The sequence below is a fragment of the Solanum dulcamara genome, chromosome 8, assembly GCF_947179165.1.
Source record: "Solanum dulcamara chromosome 8, daSolDulc1.2, whole genome shotgun sequence".
Lineage (NCBI taxonomy): Eukaryota > Viridiplantae > Streptophyta > Magnoliopsida > Solanales > Solanaceae > Solanum > Solanum dulcamara.
In genome coordinates, this window is record NC_077244.1 from 79214188 (window position 1) to 79239100 (window position 24913).

At 36.5% G+C, this 24913-nt stretch overlaps 2 protein-coding genes across 3 annotated transcripts; both read left to right on the plus strand.

Annotated features, from left to right (window-relative positions):
• Positions 1 to 1325: 1325 nt before the first annotated feature.
• LOC129900411 (uncharacterized) lies at positions 1326 to 21569 on the plus strand. Of its 2 annotated transcripts, none has more exons than XM_055975383.1 (27): positions 1326 to 1613; positions 1778 to 1988; positions 2096 to 2220; positions 6448 to 6570; positions 6695 to 6838; positions 6961 to 7634; positions 8138 to 8259; positions 8353 to 8444; positions 11912 to 12134; positions 12368 to 12431; positions 14144 to 14292; positions 14386 to 14456; positions 14544 to 14717; positions 14805 to 14876; positions 15401 to 15502; positions 15583 to 15672; positions 16082 to 16157; positions 16244 to 16340; positions 16497 to 16566; positions 16662 to 16841; positions 16986 to 17108; positions 17194 to 17277; positions 17524 to 17708; positions 17835 to 17973; positions 18121 to 18180; positions 18402 to 18506; positions 21184 to 21569. In XM_055975383.1, exons 1-27 carry the CDS (start codon positions 1527 to 1529, stop codon positions 21295 to 21297), a joined length of 3756 nt encoding a protein of 1251 aa, XP_055831358.1. In that variant the 5' UTR covers positions 1326 to 1526; the 3' UTR covers positions 21298 to 21569. The 2 variants fall into 2 exon arrangements, with proteins under 2 accessions (XP_055831358.1, XP_055831359.1); XM_055975384.1 differs by having other exon boundaries at positions 16082 to 16151.
• An 859-nt stretch (positions 21570 to 22428) lies between these two features.
• LOC129901229 (universal stress protein PHOS34-like) lies at positions 22429 to 24331 on the plus strand. Its single transcript, XM_055976353.1, has 4 exons — positions 22429 to 22815; positions 22894 to 22988; positions 23514 to 23635; positions 24025 to 24331. The coding sequence occupies exons 1-4, from the start codon at positions 22548 to 22550 to the stop codon at positions 24110 to 24112; spliced, it is 573 nt and encodes a 190-aa protein (XP_055832328.1). The 5' UTR covers positions 22429 to 22547; the 3' UTR covers positions 24113 to 24331.
• Positions 24332 to 24913: the final 582 nt, after the last annotated feature.

Below are 24913 nucleotides of genomic sequence, written 5' to 3' on the forward strand. Positions count from 1 at the left end.
TTTGAAACATTTTCTTATGCCTCATGGGCTGGTTCAACATCAAAATACACATTAAGGGGCCCACTGTTTTGAGATGCTCCCTCACATCCAATTACTCCACTTTCCCCTTTCAAATATTCTAATTCAGGTGGGATCAAAATAGGATCTCCAACTAAGTGACAAACAAATGCCTCCAAAATATCTCCATTACTCAAACATTCAGAAATTATACTAGTTTCAAAGTCTGATTTAATATCTAAAATAGCAGTACTCTTTGGCAGTCTCACATATAGTAGGCATTGTCTAGGTTCATAGCCTAATTCTTTCACATAATCCCTCAATTCAAAATAAGACAATCTATCTATATCAACATCTAAGAAGTAAGTAACTTGTCCACCATCATATGATTTTTCCCCCTCAACTGGAGTTCAGGCTTTTTTTGTTAAGGAGTGGTTCAAAAGGTATTTTAATAACCTGAAAATAGTATTAACAAGTCAATTTTGCAATTACAGTTGACCTTCGACCATGACAAAAACATAATAACAACAAAGAGTCATACTAAGCTAGGTTAAATCGTATGAAATATTGTAAACTTGAAAATAAAAACTGAAAAAGAAAACAAACCCTAGGTTAAATCGTATGAAATATTGTAAACTTGAAGAAAAGAAACTGATGAAGAAAACAAACCCTAGGTTAAATCGTATGAAAATAGAAGCTTTGAACTTCTCGATCGTAACAACCAACTTCCAATATGACGGTAGAACTTCGATTAAACGATTAAAACTAGAGAAACACTATAAAATCGAAGAAATTTTTGCAATTTCTTCGATTTACGATAGAAATTGTCGTCAACTTCTTCGATTTTGGTGTTATTCGTTTTTGTCGATCATGGCTTTCGTCGAGTAGGGAACCGAATGAATATGGGTGAAATGAGTGGGTTTGGGTGAAAAGAAATGGTTATGAGTGATAGAATTAGGTCGGGGTTCATTTAATACGTGGTATCACTAGGAGACGAGTTGCTCTCACTCACTAGATAACGTCTGGGTTGGGTGTAGGAAGGGGTGAATAATTACACTTTTGGATAGTATAGGTGTGTTATTGATCGCCTATACAGTTAAAATATGTAAGTGACTTTTCTCTACAACTTTAAGAGGATATTTATGCCTTTTTTCAATTAAAAAAATTAGGTTGTTACAAGTAAATATTTTTTCAAACATGAGATACTTCCCTATTTTATTTGTCACGGAGAGTATTGCTTAGGAAAGCCAAAGCCCATGATGATGAGGATGAGAGTTCACACGGCCTCACCCACCCGAAGCCTATAAAACCATCATTCACCCGAACTTAATGAACCTCTTTGCCGCATCACTCCCCATTTTAAAGCTCTTATAAATTCAGCATCCGGCGGAGCTTGATAACTGATATACCCCCGCAATCATTCACCTTCTTCCCTTTCTCTCTCATCTTCTCCTTCTCTCTCTACATCCGTATATCCATTTACTTCTTCATATCTCTGTAATTCTCTTTGGATCTGATCGAGAGGGAACATGGTCGAAACCAGACGAAGCTCCTCTTCTTCCAAACGCCCTCTCTCTTCTCCATCCTCTCCTCTCCCTAATGGCAAGCGCTCCAAGGTTTGCTTTCCAATTCGGATTTGATGATATATGTTTATGCATCTATACCACATGTTTGCATGTAGCTAGAAAGGAAAATATATATATATATATATATATATATATATATATATATATATATATATATATATATTTTGGGTTAATTTATTTGATCGGCTTTGTAGGCAGTGGAGGCGTTGTCATCAACTAATGATACCTTAGGGCAGAAAACCCAGGGTGCCTTGAAAGAATCAGGACAGGAATCTGCTGAGCAAGAGGTTCGATCGGTTGATCTGGCTGGTGCTAGTGTTTTGAAGTCATCGGATGCTTCTGTGCCACTAAAATCACCGGAAAATCAAGTGCAAGGCGAGCCTTTGGTATCACCGATGACTCTAGGTGCGATTTTATCCTTGCATGTTCTTTGACTTTATCAAAATTCGGATCTTTTTGCATTTTTTGTTTGGTTAATTGGGAGGTTTTGAACTTCTTTCCATGACTTTTAGGTCATTCTGTGATTGATGTGGAGAAGGCAAAGTTAAATGGATCGGCATTGAATAGGGGGAAGAAGCGGCAGCTGAAGTCTAATGTTGGGGCTGCATGGGGAAAGCTTATTTCCCAGTGCTCTCAAGTAGGTTTCCCTTCTTACTCGTTTTATGTTAATCTTTGAGTTTTGTTCACTGGGAAAAGTAGCATGAGAACGAGCAGTGAAGATAAAAATTTAGAAAATTTGTAGCCTTTGGTCAAAGTTTGATACCAAAGCGAACTCTGCTTGCACTGACACAGCCACTCATCTCCCATGGAACAAGGTAGGAAAAGCTTAGAGAGGAAAAAGAATTTAAATACTTAATCTGTGCAGAAGTTACAGACCATGATACTGAAAATACAAAACTTGAAGCATTTTGCATCCATATTCCCGCCTTGCACCTGTGAATTTGGATTTCATAGTTCTCAATTAAAAGTTGTGTTTTCTAGTGTTTAATAATGTATATACAGTTGCCCAAAATGTTATGTTTGTTTTCTTAAGAACAGAACATGGAAAAGTCATATCCAACATTAGTTGCATGCAGCTGGAATAAGGGTTTTTGCCAACATATATCTCCACCAAGTTCCTCAACTCTTTGTTACAATGAAATTAGACCAGAATGACTACAATTTAGGAGAAACTCTTGAACCAAACATAACTACAATTGAAATCAGCCGCCTGTCTAAATGGTGCCCTTGGAGGCAATTCATCAACTGGAAACTCCACTCTCAGCAAATCAGTGAAGATAAACTGTTGGCACGTAGCATCTTTCAGTTGAAATGTAAAAAGGGAAAAAATGATCCCTGATGGTCAAAAGACGAAGCATACAGGATTGGCCCACCGCCCTTGAATGTCATCCAAGTCAGTCACCGCTGCGCATTTTGAGCCTCCATCTAATTTTGATCTCTGGAAAAAGGTCCTCAATCATCTAAATTGTCAGGGGCATAATAGGCTAGAAGAGGTGGAGGAAGAGGTGAACTATGGAGGTGGAGCGGCAGTTGTCATTTTTCTAGGGGTGGCAATTGGGTGGGTTAGGTCAAGTTTGGGCGGGTTATAATGGGTTAAGCCAACAATGGGGTCAAGACCCAACCCAACCCAAATTTGTTTGTTCAAAACGGGTTGGGTCAAAATGGGTTAGGTAATGGGTCAAGACCCAACCCCTCAACTCAATTTTTATTAAGCTTAATTGTTTTATTTGTTCTTTAAAACTATTTTAGTACCTAATAATTTTTTTTTATTATTATTATTTTTTTTATTTTTTATTATGGCTATATTTAACATCTTGGAAACAGCCTCTGGCAGAAATGCAAGGTAAGGCTGCGTACAACAGACCCTTGTGGTCGGGACCTTCCCCGGACCCTGCGCATAGCGGGAGCTTAAGTGCACCGGGCTGCTCTTTTATGGCTATATTTAACATATCAAATTGAAAAAAAAAGTTTTTTTAAAAATATTTTAGCTAGAAATCTCATGAGTCAATTCGGGTTACATATCAACCTAATTTTTAATGGGTTGAAATGGGTTGAGCTAATGAATGGGCTGGTCAATAATCAACCCTAACTTAAACGGGTTGGGCGGGTTGGGTTTGATTTTGCCACCCCTACCTTTTTCATACTTCTTTCTTGCCTACTTATGTTTATTTTTTTTTGTTTCTACTGGATGTTGATGTCGTAGTTATTTAATTTGTTGGACTTTCTACATAAAATTTGTGGAATTGGCCCTATCGTCTTCAAGTCCAATGAGCCAAACCAAAATTTTCACACCTATTTCAGTCTGGTGTTCAGTTTCACTATTTCTTTTTACATGTTTGACCTGTACAGAGAAAATTATGGCTTCTCTTATCTGCTATCCACATTCTTAATACTCAGCTAGTGCGATGTTGACTTTGTATATTGACCGATGTTCACATTGAATTTAGATATGTATTCCAAGTCGATTTTGAGCTTTATTGATAAGATTATCGATAGATATCTGTGTTTACACACCTAAATCCGTAAAATTTCTTTACCTAGAAGTTTGGAGAATTTAAATGTGAAATGAAGAAGTTAAAAATCAATTAACTTGTTTTTTCTCTAAACTATACATCTTAATTTTTCTTAATCAAATGGGAGATGTCCTCTTACCGTGGTCTTATTCCACTGTCAAGTGTGCTTATGTTGGAGCTATAATTGGTGATCTGCTGGACACCTGGACATATGTTTGTATACAGTACCCTGAAAATCTTTTGAGCAATTACTGTTAAATAAACTGTTCCCATGATTAGGATGAGCTAGGTATTGCACTCATAAATTAGTTATCTTGCACATGCCTCCATCGAATAGTTTGCACTCCGTAAACATTTTTTACCTGGGTATTTTTCCCTCCGAGGCTGCTCAGTATACCTATGCAGGAGACGGGATTCGGACTTGGGATCTCCAGGCTGTTGCTCTCATGCCTCAACTGCCATCTCCTTGGGATCAAGTAATGAATTTTATCAACAACAGGCAAGAAAAAATCCTTTATGCAGGGACTGTACTAAAAAGTAGAAAACCTTACAACAAAATATGGTTTTCTAAAAAGGACATTCAATCTTTTATCCTTTAGGAACCTCGCAAATGCACAAAAAAGAAATGAGGGATCAGAGACTATTTCTCAAGTATACAAAATCCTTCCCTATTCCATCAAAAGTTCTCCTATTTCTCTCTTTCCACACTGTCAACATAAGTACTATGTGCTAGTGGAGAAACTTCCCACGTCTTGCGTCTTCTCATCTGCCTTCTAAATGTCCAAGTATCTCATCTGCCTTTTAAATGTCCAAGTAAGCAATACTTCTTTGATCGTGTCTCGTATCACTCATTGAAGATCAAACCAACATAGTATTTCCCTCCACAAGTGAGTCACTATCCGACAATGTGGAAGAAGACGAATCACGTCTTCACCCGAGCTCTTACACATGAAGTACCAATTAACACATGTAATCCACCTCTTTCTCAGGTTCTCAACCATCAAAATAACCCCCTCGTAGCTAACCAGGTGAAGAAACAAACCTTTCTCGGAACCCCAGGAATTCATACTGAGAGATGCAGAAAAATGTGCTCCTCCATGCTCAACAAATTTTAGAACTTCACAGAAAACACGCCATTATTCCCTGCTCCCCATTTCCGTACATCATTAAGTATAATATTGTCTTCTGACAGGTACAGACATTAATACATTGAGAAATGAATAACAAAGTTTGTAGTGTAACCAGCATTGACCTTTTTTTTTGTGCGTACCTCGATTTTGCAGGCTTTTACATGTTAACTTAGGTCATTCTGTGGTGGTGTGTTCCTTAGCCTGTGCTTACATCATATAGATGTTGTACAGATCATCTTTATATTTGCGCCAAGGTCTATATATATAGAGAGAATTCCCTTTAAAGATTAAACAAAGGTCTGTAGATAGTGGATTGCTTTATAAATAGGAACAGACCCCTACACCAAGATGGTGATTGGGAAACAGGAATGAGCAATCTGGAAAAGCCTTTGTACAAAAGATTCTAATTTTGAAGCAATCTAATGGTATCTATCATCTTATGTATTTCATGTACATCCTGGAATTTGCACAGAAAATCTAACAAACAAAGGCTATATTTCATCTCCTCTACAGTGGTAGCTTTGCCTTCAATTTTTTTAAAATAAAATATTTTTTAATTAGGAGGCTCTATATGTTGTTTTAGATAAGAAGTTCTGTAACCTTCACAAAAACATAATTATGTGAGGGCGATGTTGTCATGTGTTATGGATGTTTGGATTTAAAATAAAATAAAAAATAAAGAAAATGGTTGGGTGGTATTGTATACATGTTGAAGGATGTTGGTGTTGGACTAACGACGACTTAGATTTGGTGTCCATGCTTCCTATGTCTGAATTCAAATTAATTCCTGGGCACATCCCTAAAACTGGGCCCAATTCAATTGGTTGTGGTTAAAATTAAGGTGGCACTTTAATTGGAAAATTTTCCCCGTAAATAAAGTGTTTTGGTTTGATAAGTAGTCTTATTTGTGAAAAAACAGTCCAAAAAGTTATTCAGGAAATTACAAATATATTTTTGGTTGTTTTTCAAAATTTTGCTCAGAAGCTGTTTATTTAATTACGTAGTATTTATTATGAAAAACAATCCAACCATAAATTTTTCTACCACTTCTTTTGAGAAACAAACCAGAGAACTTCCCAATACTGAGATTTACCCATAGGAAACTAATATTCTTTCAAAAAAATAATAAACTGGACATAAATGTAAACCGTTTCTCTTTACTTGCTTAATTGTTTTCCTTCTATAATGAACTCACTAATTGACTTCCATTGGATTTTGCAGAATCCTCACTTTGTCATGCATCGTCCCACTTATTCTGTTGGTCAAGGTCGTCAATGTGACTTGTGGTTGGGAGAACCTTCTGTTAGCAAATCTTTATGTAATCTGAAGCACATTGAGCAAGAGGTGAACTTGACATTTCTAGATGCTCTTTTGCTGTTGTTTGAAGTAGTATAACCTAATTTCCTTTGTCTCCTACTTGTGACGTAAACCCATATTATTCATTCTGTTTATGTTTCTATTCGTCTAGAAAGGAGGTTTCATTACTCTACTTGAAATTACTGGCAAGAAAGGTGATGTGCAAGTCAATGGCAAAGTCTACCCAAAAAATTCTACCGTGCCTCTCAATGATGGTGATGAGATGGTTTTTGGCTCGTCGGGTGAACATGCTTATGTATCCTTTTCTTCGATGTGTTTTCCCTGTTCTTAGAGTTTTTATATACATGTAAAAAGCGTGCATTCCCTATTGATCTTAGTACTGGAACAATCAATGGTTTCATTTACTTACTCTTTTAGATATTCGAAAAAATCACCAACGACAACAAATCTAGTTTGCCACGTTCAGTCAGCATACTTGAGGCTCATAGTGGATCAGTCAAGGGATTACATATTGAGGCAAGGTCAGGGGACACTTCCACAGTAGCGGTGGCGTCAACTCTTGCATCTTTGTCAAATTTTCAGAAAGAGCCGTCGCTTCTCCCGCCATCATCTCAAAATGGTAAGGATGTGAAACAAAGTTCGGAAATGCCAAGACTGCCAGCTGCAGATGGAGTGGCAGACAAGCATGATTTAGATGCTGAAATGAAGGATGCTTCTGATCATAGCGATTTACCTGGTGTTTCACTGTGTGATAAGACTGGTGTAATATCTCCTCACACTGGAAACGAGAGCTTGAATCTTGATAATGGTCCACTTGATTCAGTTGATGCTGAGATAGGGAAGATCTCTGGGGTAGCTCAGGAATTGCGACCTCTCCTGCGGGTGCTTGCCGGATCTTCTGAGTTCGATTTAAGTGGTAGCATTTCCAAAATTCTTGAAGAGCGGAGGGGAATACGGGAATTACTCAGAGATCTTGACCCGCCAATTTTGATATCAACCAGGCGCCAAGCTTTTAAAGATGCGTTACAACAAGGAGTACTTGATTCAAAAAATATTGAGGTTTCGTTTGAAAATTTTCCGTATTATTTGAGGTGAGCACGTTGTTCTCAAGCAATAAATAATGAGAAAAAGTATGAATGGAGTTTTCATTTTACTAATAATGAGAAAAAGTATGAATGGAGTTCTGATTTTACTAATTCTGTATTATTATATTTCAGTTGAAGTTATGTGTTCATCATTTTTCTTTACTAGTTATGATTGATATGCATACGAGTGTATTGCAATGTTTCTTTTTTTGAACTTCATTACACTTTAGACTAACTTTTTTTTCTTAATGTACTTGTAAGTTGAACTTGGTGTAGTGTTCATCATTGCTATGCAATACTCGTATCTTCTATTAATTTCATTGCTTTGTGTTGCAGCCTGTAATTTTTCATTTTTGTATGCTGAAATTGCCTTGTGAATTTTTCAAAAGTACCTGTGTAGGTTTTTCTCTTTTTTATGTTGCTGCTGTGTAGTCTAGATGCAGGATGTCCCAAATGTGCTGTTGGAATTTATTTTATTGAGTTATCTCTTTTTTCATGATACATGACAGTGAAACCACGAAGAATGTTCTGATTTCTTCGACTTACGTTCATTTGAAGTGTCACAAATTCACAAAATATGCATCAGATCTCCCCACGTTGTGCCCTAGGATTTTGTTATCAGGTCCAGCAGGTAGTATTTGTATTTTGCATATATTACAGTAATCTCTATTTGATATGTTCAATTTAGCCAACAATATTATATTTTTGATGCGCTTGCTCACAGGTTCAGAAATCTATCAGGAGACATTGGCCAAGGCTCTTGCGAAATACTTTGGTGTCAGGCTACTGATAGTTGATTCTCTTTTATTGCCTGGTGTAAGCCTTTTATTTTACCCAACTTTTATTGCTATTTTTATATGCTATCTTTCATGAAACACGATAGATTTATTGGAAGCTGTAAGGGACATTTGCGCCAAGCTAATTGATCCTCACAAGAGAAAAGATGGGAATACAAATTAGTATCTATCTTGTAGGTCAAAAACATTATGAATCTTCACCCAATAAGCTCAGTTGAGTGTGTTTATATATCCATCGGCATTCCTGTTGTTACATCCCATCCCCCTTTGGTTCTAGCATTCAACAAAATGTTGTGTCACTGTAAATGCTTGTGAATGACCATTACTTCTTATATATTTCTACCATGTATACTGATTTCAGTCATGTTTGATCATTGTAGAAAGGCGGAACCCATCGGTGGCCCCTAAAGTTGGCACCAATTTTCACTTAGACACCTCAACTAGGCTTTGTTCATTTTAGACACCTCAAGTAAGGCCCCGATGTGTCATTTGGACACTTTTTTGACAATCACTCGAATATATAAAGTGTGTAATGCACTGGCCAATGACGTGTCAAAAGTGACGAATTAAACGAAGACACGTGGCATATATATGAATCAAAAATAATTCTCAAATAATGACTTTTGAGTAGAAAAAAATGACCAATAACTTGATGACACATGGCATTTTAAAATCCAAATAGTAATTTCACCTGGCTATTAGATTATTTTTTAAAAAAACTCTATTTAAATAATTCAAAAAGAATTTTAAGAAAACAAAAAGTTGTTTTTAAATTAACCCACCCCCACCCCCACCCCCATGCTTTTCTTCTCCATCGGACTCTCATTTCCACTCCACTGCGCCTAAGCCCTCAATAAACCATCAAAACAACCCTTCTTCTTCTTCTCCATTGATATCGTTTCCTTTTCCACTGGCTGCTACGCCTCAACTGTCACCATCGATCTCCATCGAGTCTATCTCTTTCACCGGCGTCAATAATACACCATTGTTTTCCACTTAAATTAACCCTTCATTCACCTTCCATTCTAATAACATTAAAATCTTTCACCCATTGTATTCATTTTCTTTCTACTAGTAATCATTTATAACAATTACAAAAACTTAGCAAACTTTTGTCGTAAAAAATAATCAATTTATATTATTTTCATCGAAAATAATGGAACTTCACCGAAATATTTGAGACTTTAATTAGATCTACATGAATAAAAAGGAAGGAAAAAGAAGAAGAAGAATTGGAGGTGGTGGGGGTGGGTGTTTGTAAAAAGATGATGGAATAGTTTTGCAGTGAGGAATATTGGAAGGGGATTGGGGAGGAAGACATTCTTCCTTCTTTCTCTCTTTTAAATTTATTATTATCATTATTTATTAATTTAAGTGTATAAGTTGAAAAAAAATAAGAAATAATATTATTTTAATTGCTTCAAAAAAAGGTGTTTAAGCTTGAGGAAATCTCGTGACATTCGAATTCACTTTATATTTGGCTCAAATCTACTTCACCATGGATGAAAAATGGTAGCTAGAAAATGAAGAAGAACAACAAGAAAAAAAATAATAAAAATATATATATATATTTTTAAAATGCTCTTCACGCGCTCAAAATGAGTGCAGCACACGCAATGTGCCAAGTCAACACAAAATGTCAAAGTGACACATTGTGACCTTACTTGAGGTGTCTAAAATGAACAAAGTCTAGTTGAGGTGTCTAAGTGAAAGTTGGTGCCAACTTTAGGGGGCCACCGATGGGTTCTGCCTTGTAGAAATAACATGATTTAGTACTGTTCCTTTTATACATCTTGATAAAAAAAATTAGTGTTCCTTTTATACATATATTTGTGCTGCTGATTTTAACAGTATACCCAAGTGTAATTCCACAAGTGGGGTTTGGTGGAGGTGGAGTGTATGCAACCTTAGCCCTACCTTGTGAAGGTAGAGAGAGACTGTTTTGGATAGACCCTCGGTTCAAGTAAAACATATAAAAAATAAGTGTATATAGCAAATATAGTAGCGAAGAAGCCATGCTGAAAACAATGGAGGAGAGAAATAATACAATAACTGAAGCAAAGGATATAACAAGTAATTCTAAGATTGAAGAACAAGATAGTACGAGAGTATTAATTAACAATATTGGGAAGGAACCTAGATAACACTCGACTACCTACTAACCTTCAACTCCAATCCTCGACTTTCATATCTTTCTATCTAGGGTCATGTCCTCGGTAAGTTGTAGGTGCGCCATGTCATGGTTTAATCACCTCTCCCCATGATTTCTTTAGCCTACCTCTACCTCTCCTAATACCCACTATAGCCAACCTCTCTCACTGGGGAATCTGTGCATCTTGTCTTCACATACTTGAATCATCTCATTTTCACCTCCCTCATCTTGTTCACTATGGTCACTCCCACCTTATCTGGCATAGCTTCGTTCCTAATCCTATCTCTAATAATATACCCACACATCTCAACATTCTCATTTTTGCTACTCTCAACTTTTGGACATGCAAGTTCTTGACTGTTCAACACTCCTCATACAATATAGCTGATCTGACCACCACGTTATAAGTCTTACCTTTAAGACTTGGTGGCACATCCTTATCACACAAGACATCGGATGTGAGCTTTCATTTCATCCACCCTGCTCCAATACGATGCGTAACATCATCGTCAATCTTCCCATTTTCTTGGATTATTGACCCCAAGTTCTTGAAACTTCCTTTCTCGGAGATGAATTGTGTATCAATCCTTCCTTCCACATCTGCCACATGAGTTATGTAATTGAACTTATACTCCAAATATTCTATTTTAGTCCTGCTCGACCTGAACCCTTTAGACTCCTGATTTTGTCTCCAAACCTCCAAATATGCTGCTGATTTCAAAGTACATATATTTATACTGCTGCTTATAACTAATGGTCGACTGCCAGTGTTCTTGTTTCTTGATCTTACTAACTGGAGAATGTGCAGGACGGCTTAAAAATCAGAAAATCTGCATATAACTATTGGAACTTGGATGACTCAACAAGGAAATATTTTGTTATGAAGATGTTGCATGAGTCCATTGCCTCTACTATTTGAAAATTTTCACGTTCCCTACTTAAAAATCTTGTGTTCAATGCTCAGTTTTTTTAAATGAATAAAGTTCTGATATTTTATGCATATTTTTTTTTAAAAACTTTTTCAACTATTATGATATCTTATTAATCATTGATCTTCCATTTATTACTTTTTCTAGCCTTAGAAGCCTATATTATATTGATGTTTTATGGGAGGCAAATAACTAGAAATCGAAGTTAGTATGACTTGAGAGTCAGTTTCACTTGAAGAATCTTTGCTTTTTTCACTTGTCCTGCAGTCGAACTAGTTGGGTATATGTTGGGGTGTTAAAGTGAAACTGAGAGGGTGGGCACCAAAATATGTATATTTTTCCTGTTCGGAAGGCAGTTTCAATCACTAAATCCTGCAATTCATGGTATTCTTGAACATCATGCAGGGGTCAATTGCCAAAGACATTGACTCTGTGAAGGAAAGTTCAAAGCCTGACAGAGCAAGTGTCTTTGCTAAACGTGCTGGCCAGGTAGCTGCACTACACCTTAATAAGAAGCCAGCTTCAAGTGTTGAGGCTGATATAACTGGTGGTTCTACAATAAGTTCTCATGCTCAGCCTAAGCAGGAGGCGTCTACTGCATCATCCAAAAACTACACTTTTAAGAAAGGTAATTGGGTGTTGGTGTTCACTGTGAGTGTATTTTTCGAAGATCCCCCTCATCCCTCTGTGTGTGTCTGTTTGGTAGAGTTACCATCTTATGTTTGTTATATATATGTTGGATCACAAATCTCCAACTCTTCTTTCCTTTCAAAAGAACAAGAAAATAAAAGAGAATTGGGGTTGAAGTCTTTGATTTGTAGTTATAGTTCTATCCTGAATGTGAGATTTCTAATTTGACAGGTGACAGAGTGAAGTATGTTGGTCCGTTACAGTCAGGCTTTTCTCCCTTACAAGCACCTTTGAGGTAATGGCTAGAAGTTTGGTTAAAATTTTCTTCATCCTAGATGTTTGTTCAATAGCTCCATTCACATCTGGCCTGGCAATGCATTTTCAATTGTCTCCATTGGAAATTTGATTTCTAACAGTAATGTCTTGTTCAAATCGTCATGGAAAAAAGAACATCCATGTCTATAATTAATTTTCTCCAAGTTCTAAAAGTCATACTGCTAATATCTAATAACTAATATTTTTTGAAAAAAGTTATTGATTAATAATGTCACGTGTTCGAACCCTACTGTAGGCAAAAGCCTGGTATTTAAGTGGAGAAGGTTAAACAGGCAGGCACATTACCACCGAGTTTCCAACCGTGTGCCATTGGACCTCGGGGATTTCTCGGTTAAAAAGATAATAATTTTCGGATGTTCATTTAAAATATTTATTTTATCTTAAAAATTCTGAAAGTAATTTGCATTACATTACAATATTGTCAAATACCTTAAGAATTTTAAGTGGAATTTTGTCTTAATATATGTTGTTACTATGCAATCATTCAAACCTCTTAAAAAATAGTATATCATTCAAAACCTTTTATATTTCCCATCTGACTAGTTTTTTTCTTTACAAATGTTAAAGTAAGATTGACTATAGACTTTATTATGAAATATTGAGTAACTCCAGACATAACATGGTCCTTCATGGAAGAAGTTGAAATAATTCATGACTTTATTTTATCATGTAAATGTGTTCAATTTTTAAACTGTTATTTAACTCTATGATCTTACTGAGTTATGCTACATGCTATAGTTTTCAACTTCTAATGAACTTTGAGAAGACGATGCAAATTTGTATTCGTTCAGACGTGGGGTAGAAAATGCAAATATAATGATCCGATTTCAAATGTTGAAAGTTTTACTTTTTTTTTAATATTTTGGGTCAATCAAGCAATCATATGGTATGGAATGACTTGTATAAGGCAATTAGGAATTGCTTGTGTAGGTTGACTGGTTTAGGTAGAAGTCTTGTTATTCTTTATCAAGTAAAAGTAGGTGTTGCAGTTTTTACTTGGTTGGTGGTGAAAGAGGCTGTGCTTACACAAGAGAATCTTATGAAGAGGGGAATACAGATGTGCCCAAGATGTTGTTTTTGTGGGCAGGTTGCAGAGACAATCAATCATCTGTTCTTACATTGCAAAGTGGTTGGCCAGTTGTGGAATTTGTTTACTAGCTTTAGAGGCATAAGCTGGACTGTTCGTGAGAGAACAGGAAAGGCTTTAGAGAGCTGGAATATGGAGGGCAGTGGCAGCACAGACAAGAACAGATGGAGAAGTGTCCCAGCAGTTATTTGGTGGACCATATGGAAAGAAAGGAATTCTAGGAGTTTTGAAAACAAGAGCAGTCCCTTTCACAAGATTAAAATGAATTGCATTATCACTTTTTGCTATTGGTGTAGTTCAGAGTTTATAGATGATCCTGTGGCTATTGTAGACATTCTAGGATCCTTATAAAGATGAAGGAGGGTCTTGGGGCAATTTTTTTCTTTTCTTTTTCCCCTTTATCTTTTGCTTCTGATAGACACAACCTGTGGATGTAGGATATGTTGTAAATTTTTGGATACCAGCTTTAAGCTGATGATTGATATACAAAATGTTACCTTTATAAAAAAAAAGTGGATGTGTGTATTGTGATTTGACTCTTCTCTTTATTTTGCAAATCATGGCATGTACACACGTGATTTCAGGGGTCCAACATATGGTTACAGGGGCAAAGTGGTTCTTGCATTTGAAGATAATGAGTCCTCTAAGATTGGCATCAGGTTTGATAGATCAATTCCAGAGGGCAATGATCTTGGTGGTCGCTGCGAGGAAGATCATGGTTTTTTTTGCGCTGGTAATTTTCTGCTACACTTGTTCACTTTAAAAAGTTTCATCTGTTGTTGACCATCATTGTGGAAGCTGAAACTTGACCTTATTTCTTGCACAGCTGACTTTCTCCGCCTTGATAGCTTGAGCAGTGATGATATTGATAAACTGGCCATTGATGAACTCTTTGAGGTAATTTTCATGTCCATATTGGTTTTCTATTTTTGGAGTTGTATGCAAGTGAGTTTTCCTTTAATCTACCCTGTTTCATATTTGTAGGTTGCTTCAAAAGAAAGTAAAATTAGTGCATTAGTTTTATTTGTCAAAGACATTGAGAAGTCTATGGTGGGAAATCCTGAGGCCTATGCTGCTTTCAAGATTAAACTTGAACATTTACCTGAGAATGTTATTGTCATAGCTTCCCATACCCAAACAGACAACCGAAAGGAGAAAGTATGTAAGGGCATAGATGTCTTTTGTTTTCTGTTGGAATCAAATTCTGACTCGCAAAACTGACAGCAATTCTTATATGCTTTCCAGTCACATCCTGGTGGACTACTGTTTACGAAGTTCGGAAGTAATCAGACAGCATTGCTTGACCTTGCCTTCCCAGTATGTGAATCTGTTTATCTCTTTTATTTTTCCTTTTTTCCTTCTAATGCAAGGAGGTGTCTGGCTTATAATAATAAAATATATGCTTTACCTTCATATTAAAGGTTCCTGCTAGGTGATATCTGGCAACTTTTCCCCCTTTTCAATCTTCTGTATTCTTCTATCTTGTTGAGTGCTGGTGGAGAGCTGGGTTGTAATTAGGGAGGCCTTAAAATGACATTTATGTACTCTGAAGATGCATTGCATTATTTTAACTTGGGTTGCCTTTGTTTTGCTGTTTTCCTGTGCAACACTCTGTAAATCAAGATTATTTACACTAGTGTTTTTGACTTACAGTACAAAAAACCTGTTTTTCCATCTTGATCTATAGTTCAGGAGTTATGGATATGGATACTGGGTCTCTTATTTTATTAGAATTGGCATGTCCTTGAAGCTTATTTACTTAATTATGGATTGCATTCTAGAAACATATTCACTTGTAAAAGAACTGATGGCCATGTATTGCAATGTCTCCGCTTTTCCAGGATAATTTTGGTAGGTTGCATGATAGAAGCAAAGAAACTCCTAAAACGATGAAGCAGCTCACCCGTCTTTTCCCCAACAAAGTTACCATACAACTACCTCAGGTAAAATCTTAGTTCATGCATACTCTTGCCAACTGCAAATACTGTGATGGAAGCATTTAATATGTGTCTTATTGTGGCAGGATGAAGCATTATTATCTGACTGGAAGCAACAGCTAGAACGGGATATTGAAACTTTGAAATCTCAGTCAAACATCGCAAGCATTCGCAATGTGAGAGCTCCTTTTTCCCAGCTTAAGGCACCTTTCTTTGCCGAGGGCAAATACCTTTTTTTCTTCTCCTTTCATTGCTTTTGGGCTGTATATTATCTAGGTCCATTCATGGGCGATTTCTCCCCTATATTCAAATTTTACAGGGAAGTTCTAATGGATATTGTAATTGTAGAACCTTGTAACATTTCTCTAGCATACCCAAATTTCATTTTCGTGCTGTTTTGTTCTGGATATCACCTCAATCCACCTTCTTATAGGCATATCTCTTTTCAAAAGAGTGTAGGTTAGTTGATGAATGTTTTCATCTTTTCTATCTATTGGAGATTGCTTAAAAAGGAGATGAGTATTATAGTGATTTTATAACCGTATTCACGATTGATCGACTGAATTCAACTGTTTGTGTCTTCAGGTTTTAAATCGTATAGGAATTGATTGCCCCGACCTCGAAACTTTATGCATAAAAGATCAAGCATTAACAAGTGAGAGTATGTATTCGTTGAAGTTGGTTTTTTTATGTTTGAAATTGAAACATGATTATAATATGTTCTCATGTTCTCCTTGTGTGTGATAGGTGTGGAAAAGATAATAGGCTGGGCATTGAGCCATCACTTTATGCACAAATCTGAATCGCCAGTAAAAGAGGCCAAGCTGGTTATCTCCCGTGCAAGGTTAAATTAAATTTTACTGTCTAAATCATAATGTTGGAAGATGTGCACTATTAAGGCATCTTATTTCCTACTTTGGGCAACTGAAAGGATTCTTCGTAGTTTTTGGGGGTTGGCAAAAGGAGGCATATGACTGATGTGTCTTACTTGATCTGACAGCATTTCTTATGGGCTCAATATTTTCCAAGGCATCCACAATGAAACTAAGAGTCTAAAAAAATCTCTTAAGGTGAAGTATCTGTTTTTTGGCAAGTTTAATTTTGTCAAAAGGTTGCCATTTGTTCTGAACTTCCTGAAGCCAAGTACTGATGTTTGAGTTTTCAGGATGTGGTTACTGAGAATGACTTTGAAAAGAGACTACTTGCGGATGTAATTCCGCCTAGCGATATTGGTGTTACTTTTGGTGACATTGGGGCACTGGAAAATGTCAAGGATACTTTGAAAGAATTGGTGATGCTGCCACTTCAAAGACCTGAATTGTTTTGTAAAGGACAGCTGACCAAGGTGAAAAGATTTTCTTGTGAAATCTACATGGATCTGTATTTTCGTTGGAATTCTTTATTCTTTTTCTTGACATAGGGAGTAGGGTTTGTTGTAACTTTTTCATCATTTATGCACTTCTATTTCTGAAGAAGCTATCATGTACAGCCTTGCAAGGGAATACTGCTTTTTGGGCCCCCTGGTACCGGTAAAACAATGCTTGCAAAAGCTGTTGCAACTGAGGCTGGTGCGAACTTCATAAATATATCAATGTCAAGCATTACTTCAAAGGTACAACCTATGTCTTCTTTGTGTATTCCCATTTTGTCTTTTGGAGCCCTTGCTTTAATGGCTTACAACTTTTTCTTGATTGTAGTGGTTCGGTGAAGGAGAGAAGTATGTCAAAGCAGTCTTCTCATTAGCTAGTAAAATAGCGCCTAGTGTTGTTTTTGTTGATGAGGTTGGTAAAATATACTTTACATTTACTATCTCGAACTTTGTTATATTGATGCTATAGTCAATGTATTTCTCACATATTTGCCTATGTGTATAAGTGGGCACTCCTCTTTAAGTTGATGATGTTGCTCTTTAGCTTATATGTTATGTAAATGTAAATGCCATCCTCTTTACTGCAAGTCATCTTCTGTTTTATTGTAAAGGTTATTGTGTTTACCCTCCTCTTTCTTCCATGCTGCTGGTCTATTAGGTGGATAGCATGCTAGGAAGACGAGAAAATCCTGGCGAGCATGAAGCAATGCGGAAAATGAAGAATGAATTCATGGTGAATTGGGATGGCTTGCGTACAAAGGACAAGGAACGAGTGCTTGTACTTGCTGCAACTAATAGACCATTCGACCTTGATGAAGCAGTTATTAGGAGACTTCCACGGAGGTAAGTTATAATCAACCAGTGAACCCTTTAAGCTGATTAATCCTCAAAGACAAGGGGGAAAAAAGAAAATTTGTGTGTCACTAGTTTATGAGGAGTCATAAAGTTTAGTGCTCTCCATTGATGCAGGTTGATGGTAAACTTGCCAGATGCTCTGAACAGGGAGAAAATTTTGAGAGTGATATTGGGCAAGGAAGAGTTAGCGCCAAACGTTGATCTGGAAGCTATCGCAAATATGACTGAAGGGTATTCCGGAAGTGATTTAAAGGTCTGGTAGATGATCCTGTTGTTCTATATTAACCGACTTTCTATTGTGTCAGAAGTTTTAACACCCCAATGACTGGTTTATCCCCCCTTCACATTTTCTATGATATCGCAATTCACGCTTATCAACTTCTTAAATTTCCATCCACAGAATTTATGTGTCACAGCTGCTCATTGCCCAATTAGAGAAATATTGGAGAAAGAGAAAAAGGTCAGTTGACTGAGTTCACTCTAGTGGTTTCGTATAATTCTGTAACCTTCCAACACATGGTTGAATTGGTGACTTTGATCGACATGTAACCGTGCTCTTCTAACTTCTCTCCACTAGCTATTTTCAGGAGTCCTTCGGAGATTATTTATCATCATCTTGTCTTACATACTGCCATTTGCTAGTCAAGTAACCGGAATGTAATTTAACTTGTATGATACCAGGAAAAAGCATTGGCAGTTGCAGAGAGCAGGCCAGTCCCTGCATTGCATAGTAGTGCGGACGTTCGCTCTCTTAACATGGATGATTTTAAATATGCACATGAACAGGTATGTTGGCTTTTCTGATTATTAACATGATACTTTATGCTTTCTTCCTACTGTCTTAAACCATCTTGTTTGAATTAGTCAATACTTTTTCCTGACAAGATAGTTAACTAACGAGTAAATTGTTCTCTCTAAACTTTTCTCATATATCCTATTCTATGTAGCCTTTTGCAAATTGTCAATGTCTTGTAGATATTATTAGGACAAACTACATAATTACATTAATACGAAATCCCATTAAAGTTTTACCTGAATTAGTTTTATCTATACATGTGGTTCCTGGTCTTCAATATTTTCTGGGTGGTTGCTGATTGTTGATTCATTTTTTTTATTGGATTAACGCCGATATATCGAAATTTTCCACTCTGGGTTCTTGATTGTTGTTCAATGTTTGGATCTTCTCTTCTTCTTAGATTGATAAACTGATACATCTATTGTCAAACTGTATCTTCTTCGATTGATACAACCAATTGTATCTATGTATAAAAAAACTGTATCTTTGATTCTGTGTATCAGAAAAAAACTGATACACCTATCAGACTGTATATGTGTATCAGGAAAAAAAACTGATATCACTATTACCAGAATAAACTGTGTTTGTGGATCTGTGTGCGAGATTGGAAGAGAGAGGCGAGAGGCGAGTGAGATTTGGGAGAGAGGAGAGAGGAGATCGTGTATCTGGTATCTGTATATATGTGTATCTCAGTTTCAATTGAGATACAACTTGTATCCCTCTCTATCTCTCTCGATCTGGCTTGCCTCTCTCCTCTCTAACACTGTTGCTATGAATTGTAACTAGGCAAACTATAGCTACTATTCATAATTATGGTCCACACTATAGCTATTTATGAAAATTCCTCTTATTATTAAGTGCCAGATGGTTTAATAAAATATATATTTGTTGGAGAGCCCTGGCAAAGGTCGAGGGACTTGTGACTTATGTCACAGGTTCAAACCTTGCACCATTCGAGCCAAGCCTGGTATTTTAGTGGAGAAGGGTAGAGGAGTGAGTTCATCATCCCCGAGTTTTGAAGGCTGTGGTTTGTCCCAAGGGTTGGCCCTTGAGGGTTTTCTGGGTCATAAATTTTTTTTGTTGGTGACTAGTCAAATCTTGTGTATCTGTCACATGTCAGTGTATGCTTCTGATGTAGTAGTTTGAAATGAATTTTTTCTGACTGTAGCAATTTTGGAGATCACAATTGATGAAATAGCTCGTGTCACGCTGGTGTCTTGTATTTAAAAGTTGAAAAATAAAAAACAGTAGCTCTCAAATTGATACGTCTGTTGTTTCCTAGTCACCTTCTTTTCTCTCCAACATAAGCAGAGTATGACAAAATCTAGCTTATGATGTATACCACACATCATCCTAAGACCATATAAGGAGAGCCAACAACTCATTTCTCAACCAATGATGTGGGACACTCTTTAACATTCCCGCACAACCAGGGCTGAACTTGCGTAACATGGTAGCCTAACATTAGGAAACTCAACACTAGAGATGTGTCTAACGCGTCCCCATGTTAAGAAACCTGATCCACGCCTAACTCATGTACAAAACCAGTGAGAAAACAAGAGCTATTCCCTAACATTAGGAAACTCAACACTAGAGATGCGTCTAACGCGTCCCCATGTTAAGAAACTGGATCCACGCCTAACTCATGTACAAAACCAGTGAGAAAACAAGAGCTATTCTTCCAATTATTGTTGGATCATTCTCTAATAGTATGGGACTTCGATTCAGATTTATAATGCAGGTGGGTCTTAGTTGAGTGTTCAATTATTTTGGCACCTTAACATCTTTATGATAATCCAGGAGGCACTGATAATAAGAATGCACAGAAATCATATTAGTGGGTCGAAAAGTTAGGTCCATGCTGCTCTAGTACCAGTTGGTAGATGATTGTTCTTAGTGCGATGCTTTGTCTAGGCCAGTCTAAGCCTCCACTTCTATAAAACTACTGTCCTAGCTTTTATCCTCCCAGTTCCTGTGCTTGAATGCTACATTGTTGATGACCTCTCCTCCCACCGAAGAAATCTTCATATTTGGATGATGATGAAATGGCATGTATCCTCTACTTTGATTTTGTTTTTAATGACTGCTATGATCTGGTGGAAAATTCTATTGGTCTACCCTTGAGCTTGGCTTATCCCTCTACAGTCTTCTGCATTCTTAAAATGCATGTTCATTAAGTTTCCTCAGCTTTTATATAGGTATTTGTCGTAAATTAGTCAAGTTTGTTTGCCTCATGGGATTGTTCCTACAACTTAGGCTTTGCCTCCGTAGTTTAAATAAAAAAGCACGATTATCTGATCTATGGCCTCCTTCACAGTGGTAAAACGTTCTAAGGGTTTCTTTATTATCCTCAACCATAAAAGCACGATTATCTGATCTATGGCCTCCTTCACAGTGGTAAAACGTTCTAAGGGTTTCTTTATTATCCTCAACCATAAATATCAGTATTTTTCGCTTTCTACGCTCTTCACTTCCATTAGATGCTCAGCCACATGGTTTGTTGTTACATTTTAGCTTTGTTCGGAAGATTAATGGTTGTGTAATAAACGGTGGTAGTGAAACTGTTAACTATTAGTACCTCATCTGTTTTATAAGCTTTATCAGACCATTGAGTACCATGCATTAATGAAGGAGAGCTTCATGCATTGTTTCATGTTAAAAATGCAGGTATGTGCTAGTGTATCTTCGGAATCGGCAAACATGAATGAGCTACTCCAGTGGAATGAATTGTATGGAGAAGGTGGATCAAGGAAGAAGAAATCTCTCAGCTACTTCATGTAGAGACATGTGAACTGTATAGTGTTGCTTTATTTATTTAGTTCTTAATCTACCCAAGTTGGTAGCAAAGGGGTCCTGCATGCATGGAAATCCATTTCAGGTTCCCCGGAAAAATGTGGCCCATGTGTATCATAGTTAGTTATAGGTATTTATGTCAGCAAGTGCAGGTTATGAAATATCTATCCGAAGCTTGTCTTCCAATTTTCACCTTATTAGATCTCTTCTCTGTATATACAATTTGATTTATTTAATAAACATCCCCATGCTCTTTTTTTCTTTCCATTATTATAATAAAGATTCCTCTCCTGAATCTTGTGAAGTTTGTTCCACTGTAGCATTGCGAATGCCGGGCTAACTGAAGGAACAAAGATACATATATATTTGTGCACACAAATGGGCAGGGCAGGAAAGCTCTCTAGTCTCAGGCCTGCCCCATTTAAGTTTGGGTTTTGTATAATTCAGATGTCAAATTTTACACCCCACAAAAAGGTGCCCAAAACAAGAGTTGTTGGTATTTTACTAACCCTTGAGGTTGTCGGTCAACAATTGCATTAAGCACCGGGTAAATTTATCATATGTTCTCTTGTATCATTAACACCTTGTTTGGATGGTTGTGTTGCATTGAATTGTATTGTTAGTCTAAATACAATATTTATTTTGATTGTTACTTAAATTTTATTGTATCGTATCGTTTAAATTTAGGTAACGACAAAAAGACTCATTTTATGTAATGACCGATTTGGTGTGATCGCGTCGTTATCTTAATATTTTTTTTCTCATTTTGTCTTTACTTATTATTTAATAATTTTATTTTATCATTTATCCTATCTTTTTGTAGAAGCTCTACCCCCATATCCTACAATTTCTTATAGGTTTATCATTCAAAGAATTATGAATATGTGATATTATATAAGGATGAAGAACGATACAATTTATCCAAATATTATATTCATTAAAACAATACATTATGAAATAATAGATAACAAACCCTTCAAACAAAGTGTAAAATGCCTAACATGTTTGGTTTTGAGAAAAGTTTTTATAGTTTTCATCATGAATTTGTGACCCAGAAAGCACAAAAAATTTGTGAGGATCTCTTGATTACCTTTTATTAGAAGAGAATAAGCATAATGTAGAAGATGTGGGAGAAGAGTTGGACATAAAGGTAATTGACTGATTGTTGTCTAGATAAAACGGAAAATACAGATTTGCAGTGTAGAACCTTCTTTTCTGGCTGCTAATGCGTATAGTACATGTACACAACACGTTTGGGTAATCATTTCTGTTACGCAAAGAGGAGAAGAGTCATATCATCATTATATTCAAGTAAAAACTCTGCTTTCTGTGTAATCGGAATGGAGGGAAAACCGGTGATGGTGGTGGGGCTGGATGACAGCGAACATAGTTTTTATGCGTTAGAGTGGACTTTGGAACACTTCTTTGGACCTTCACCTACTTTCAAGCTCCTCATCGTTCACGCCAAACCTACTGCTACTTCCGCTGTCGGCCTCGCTGGTCCTGGTAGGGAATATCTATTTCTCATCTATGTATGTATGTATGTATGTTAATATCAGATCAGCTGAGAAAATGAATTTGCAGGGGCTGCTGATGTTTTGCCCTATGTGGAGGCTGATTTGAGGAAGATCTCTTCAAGGGTTGCCGAAAAAGCTAAGAAGATTTGTTCTGCTAAATCGGTATTCAAATTTAATTTCCTCCCCTCTACAATAACTAGTCTGTTCCAATTTATGTGGATTTCGATATTCAAACTGGTCTATAAACTCTAATTTTCTCATATATCTTTTAAATATTTGAATTCACTTATACTACCTTTTACATGGTTTTCAAATAGAGTACATAAATTTTATTTTAACAAACTTGAAGTTTCCATACCCAAATTCAAACGGTTTGACTCTCGAAATTCGAATTGTTTCGGAGGGAGTAATTATTTAGGGATTTCACTATTCTACAACATCTTCAGCATTACAATTTAGTCTAACTTTGTGATTTGGTCGCAAGTTGTATTTAGAGGTGACATGACATGTTTTATTGGACTAACTAAGCAAATCACTGACTGATGATATTCTTTTCGTTTGTGAATCTTATTATTTCTTAGCTGCATAAATTGTCAAAACAACTGATTAGTGATCTCCAATCTTATAACTTCTCTTTGATTGCAAAATTCACAATTGATCATCTTTAATACTAGCAGTTGTTTTCAGGTAAACGATGTTGTAGTTGAGGTTGTGGAAGGTGATGCTAGGAGTGTCTTGTGTGATGCTGTAGAGAAGCATCATGCCTCTATGTTAGTTGTTGGTAGTCATGGTTATGGAGTTCTAAAGAGGTAAACTTTCTTCATCAACCTATCTATATTTAGTATTCCATTTCACTATCTTGCTTGGCTTGGGATGGAAACGGACTAATATACTACTTGAAACATTTATCTTCACCTCAAAATTGAAAAGTTCGGTGCTTAGCACAAGTTAGTCTGCTCAAATTACAAACCTTCCCCCTAATCAATCAATCAAATACTTCATGGTCGACTATATGAATCTTTTATATCCATTCCATTCTGTTGAGATCCATTTTACTTCAATTAGAGCTTCTCCAAAACTACAAGGTCTTGAAATCTCGCACTTATTTCTACATAGGCATACAAGTCTCCAACTTGTTCCTACTAAGTTCTGAGACAAATTTCCTGGTAATAATTGATAATGCACTTTTTTCCTGCAGGACTGTTTTGGGCAGTGTAAGTGACTACTGTGCTCACCATGCCCACTGCAGTGTGATGATTGTGAAGCGCCCAAAGGTCAAGGCTTGAGATTCTTGTTGTCTGTACAAGTTGTAGAGTCTATTACTTCGTTATCTATTGCTCCAAGTGGAGGACGATTTGGTTGATTGTGTGTATTTATCCAATTGTTCGACTCTCGATAACCGTATATATATCCCAATGTAAAAGTTCTGCCGTGTAACATTATTGTGGATAAATTTCAGAGGGTTTATAATAATAAATCATGATTGATCTCTTGCATGAAACAAATCCAACTGTGAATATAGTGGGACCTTGGAAGCCATATATGTACTACATTGAGATTGAGAAGAAGAATATACTTTACAGTAGATTTGCTACTTCTCCCCTTTAGAAAATTGGAGTAGCTAGCAATGTTGAGAAGTCTACATAAAATGTTGAGAAGATACTTTGTGTGCAATTACAGTATCTCTATTCAGGTATCATCAGGCACTCACATACATGGACATTTTAATTAGGAAAGGAATTAAATGGTTTGTTATGATTCAAAAGTTAGGTAATCTAACTAAATAGATTAGCTTAGGGTCCCGTTTACCATTGCAAAAGAACAGTAAACCGGAAACAGAAAGCTCCTATCATACCCAGCCACCTACTTAGAAAAAATCTGAAGTAATTTATTTGTTTGGGCATTTTCAGTAAATGATTGTTGAGGAGCAAGTTATGTTGAGATTAGTAAAGTATGAATCGGAATGCATAACAGAGAAGATATCACATATACAGAAAAGAAAGATTTAGATCATAGTTAAACTTTTATGTGGTAACAAAAAAATGAAACTAAACATTATATTAACAAAGGTAAATGGTTAAATTTGT

Coding starts and splice junctions, on each gene's coding strand:
- LOC129901229 (XM_055976353.1), top strand. CDS start 22,548: ATGTACACAACACGTTTGGGTAATCATTTCTGTTACGCAAAGAGGAGA. Junction 22,989..23,513: donor AGATTTGTTCTGCTAAATCG/GTATTCAAATTT, acceptor AGTTGTTTTCAG/GTAAACGATGTTGTAGTTGA. Junction 23,636..24,024: donor GGTTATGGAGTTCTAAAGAG/GTAAACTTTCTT, acceptor TTTTTCCTGCAG/GACTGTTTTGGGCAGTGTAA.
- LOC129900411 (XM_055975383.1), top strand. CDS start 1,527: ATGGTCGAAACCAGACGAAGCTCCTCTTCTTCCAAACGCCCTCTCTCT. Junction 6,839..6,960: donor CGTCGGGTGAACATGCTTAT/GTATCCTTTTCT, acceptor TTACTCTTTTAG/ATATTCGAAAAAATCACCAA. Junction 17,278..17,523: donor GTGTTGTTTTTGTTGATGAG/GTTGGTAAAATA, acceptor CTGGTCTATTAG/GTGGATAGCATGCTAGGAAG.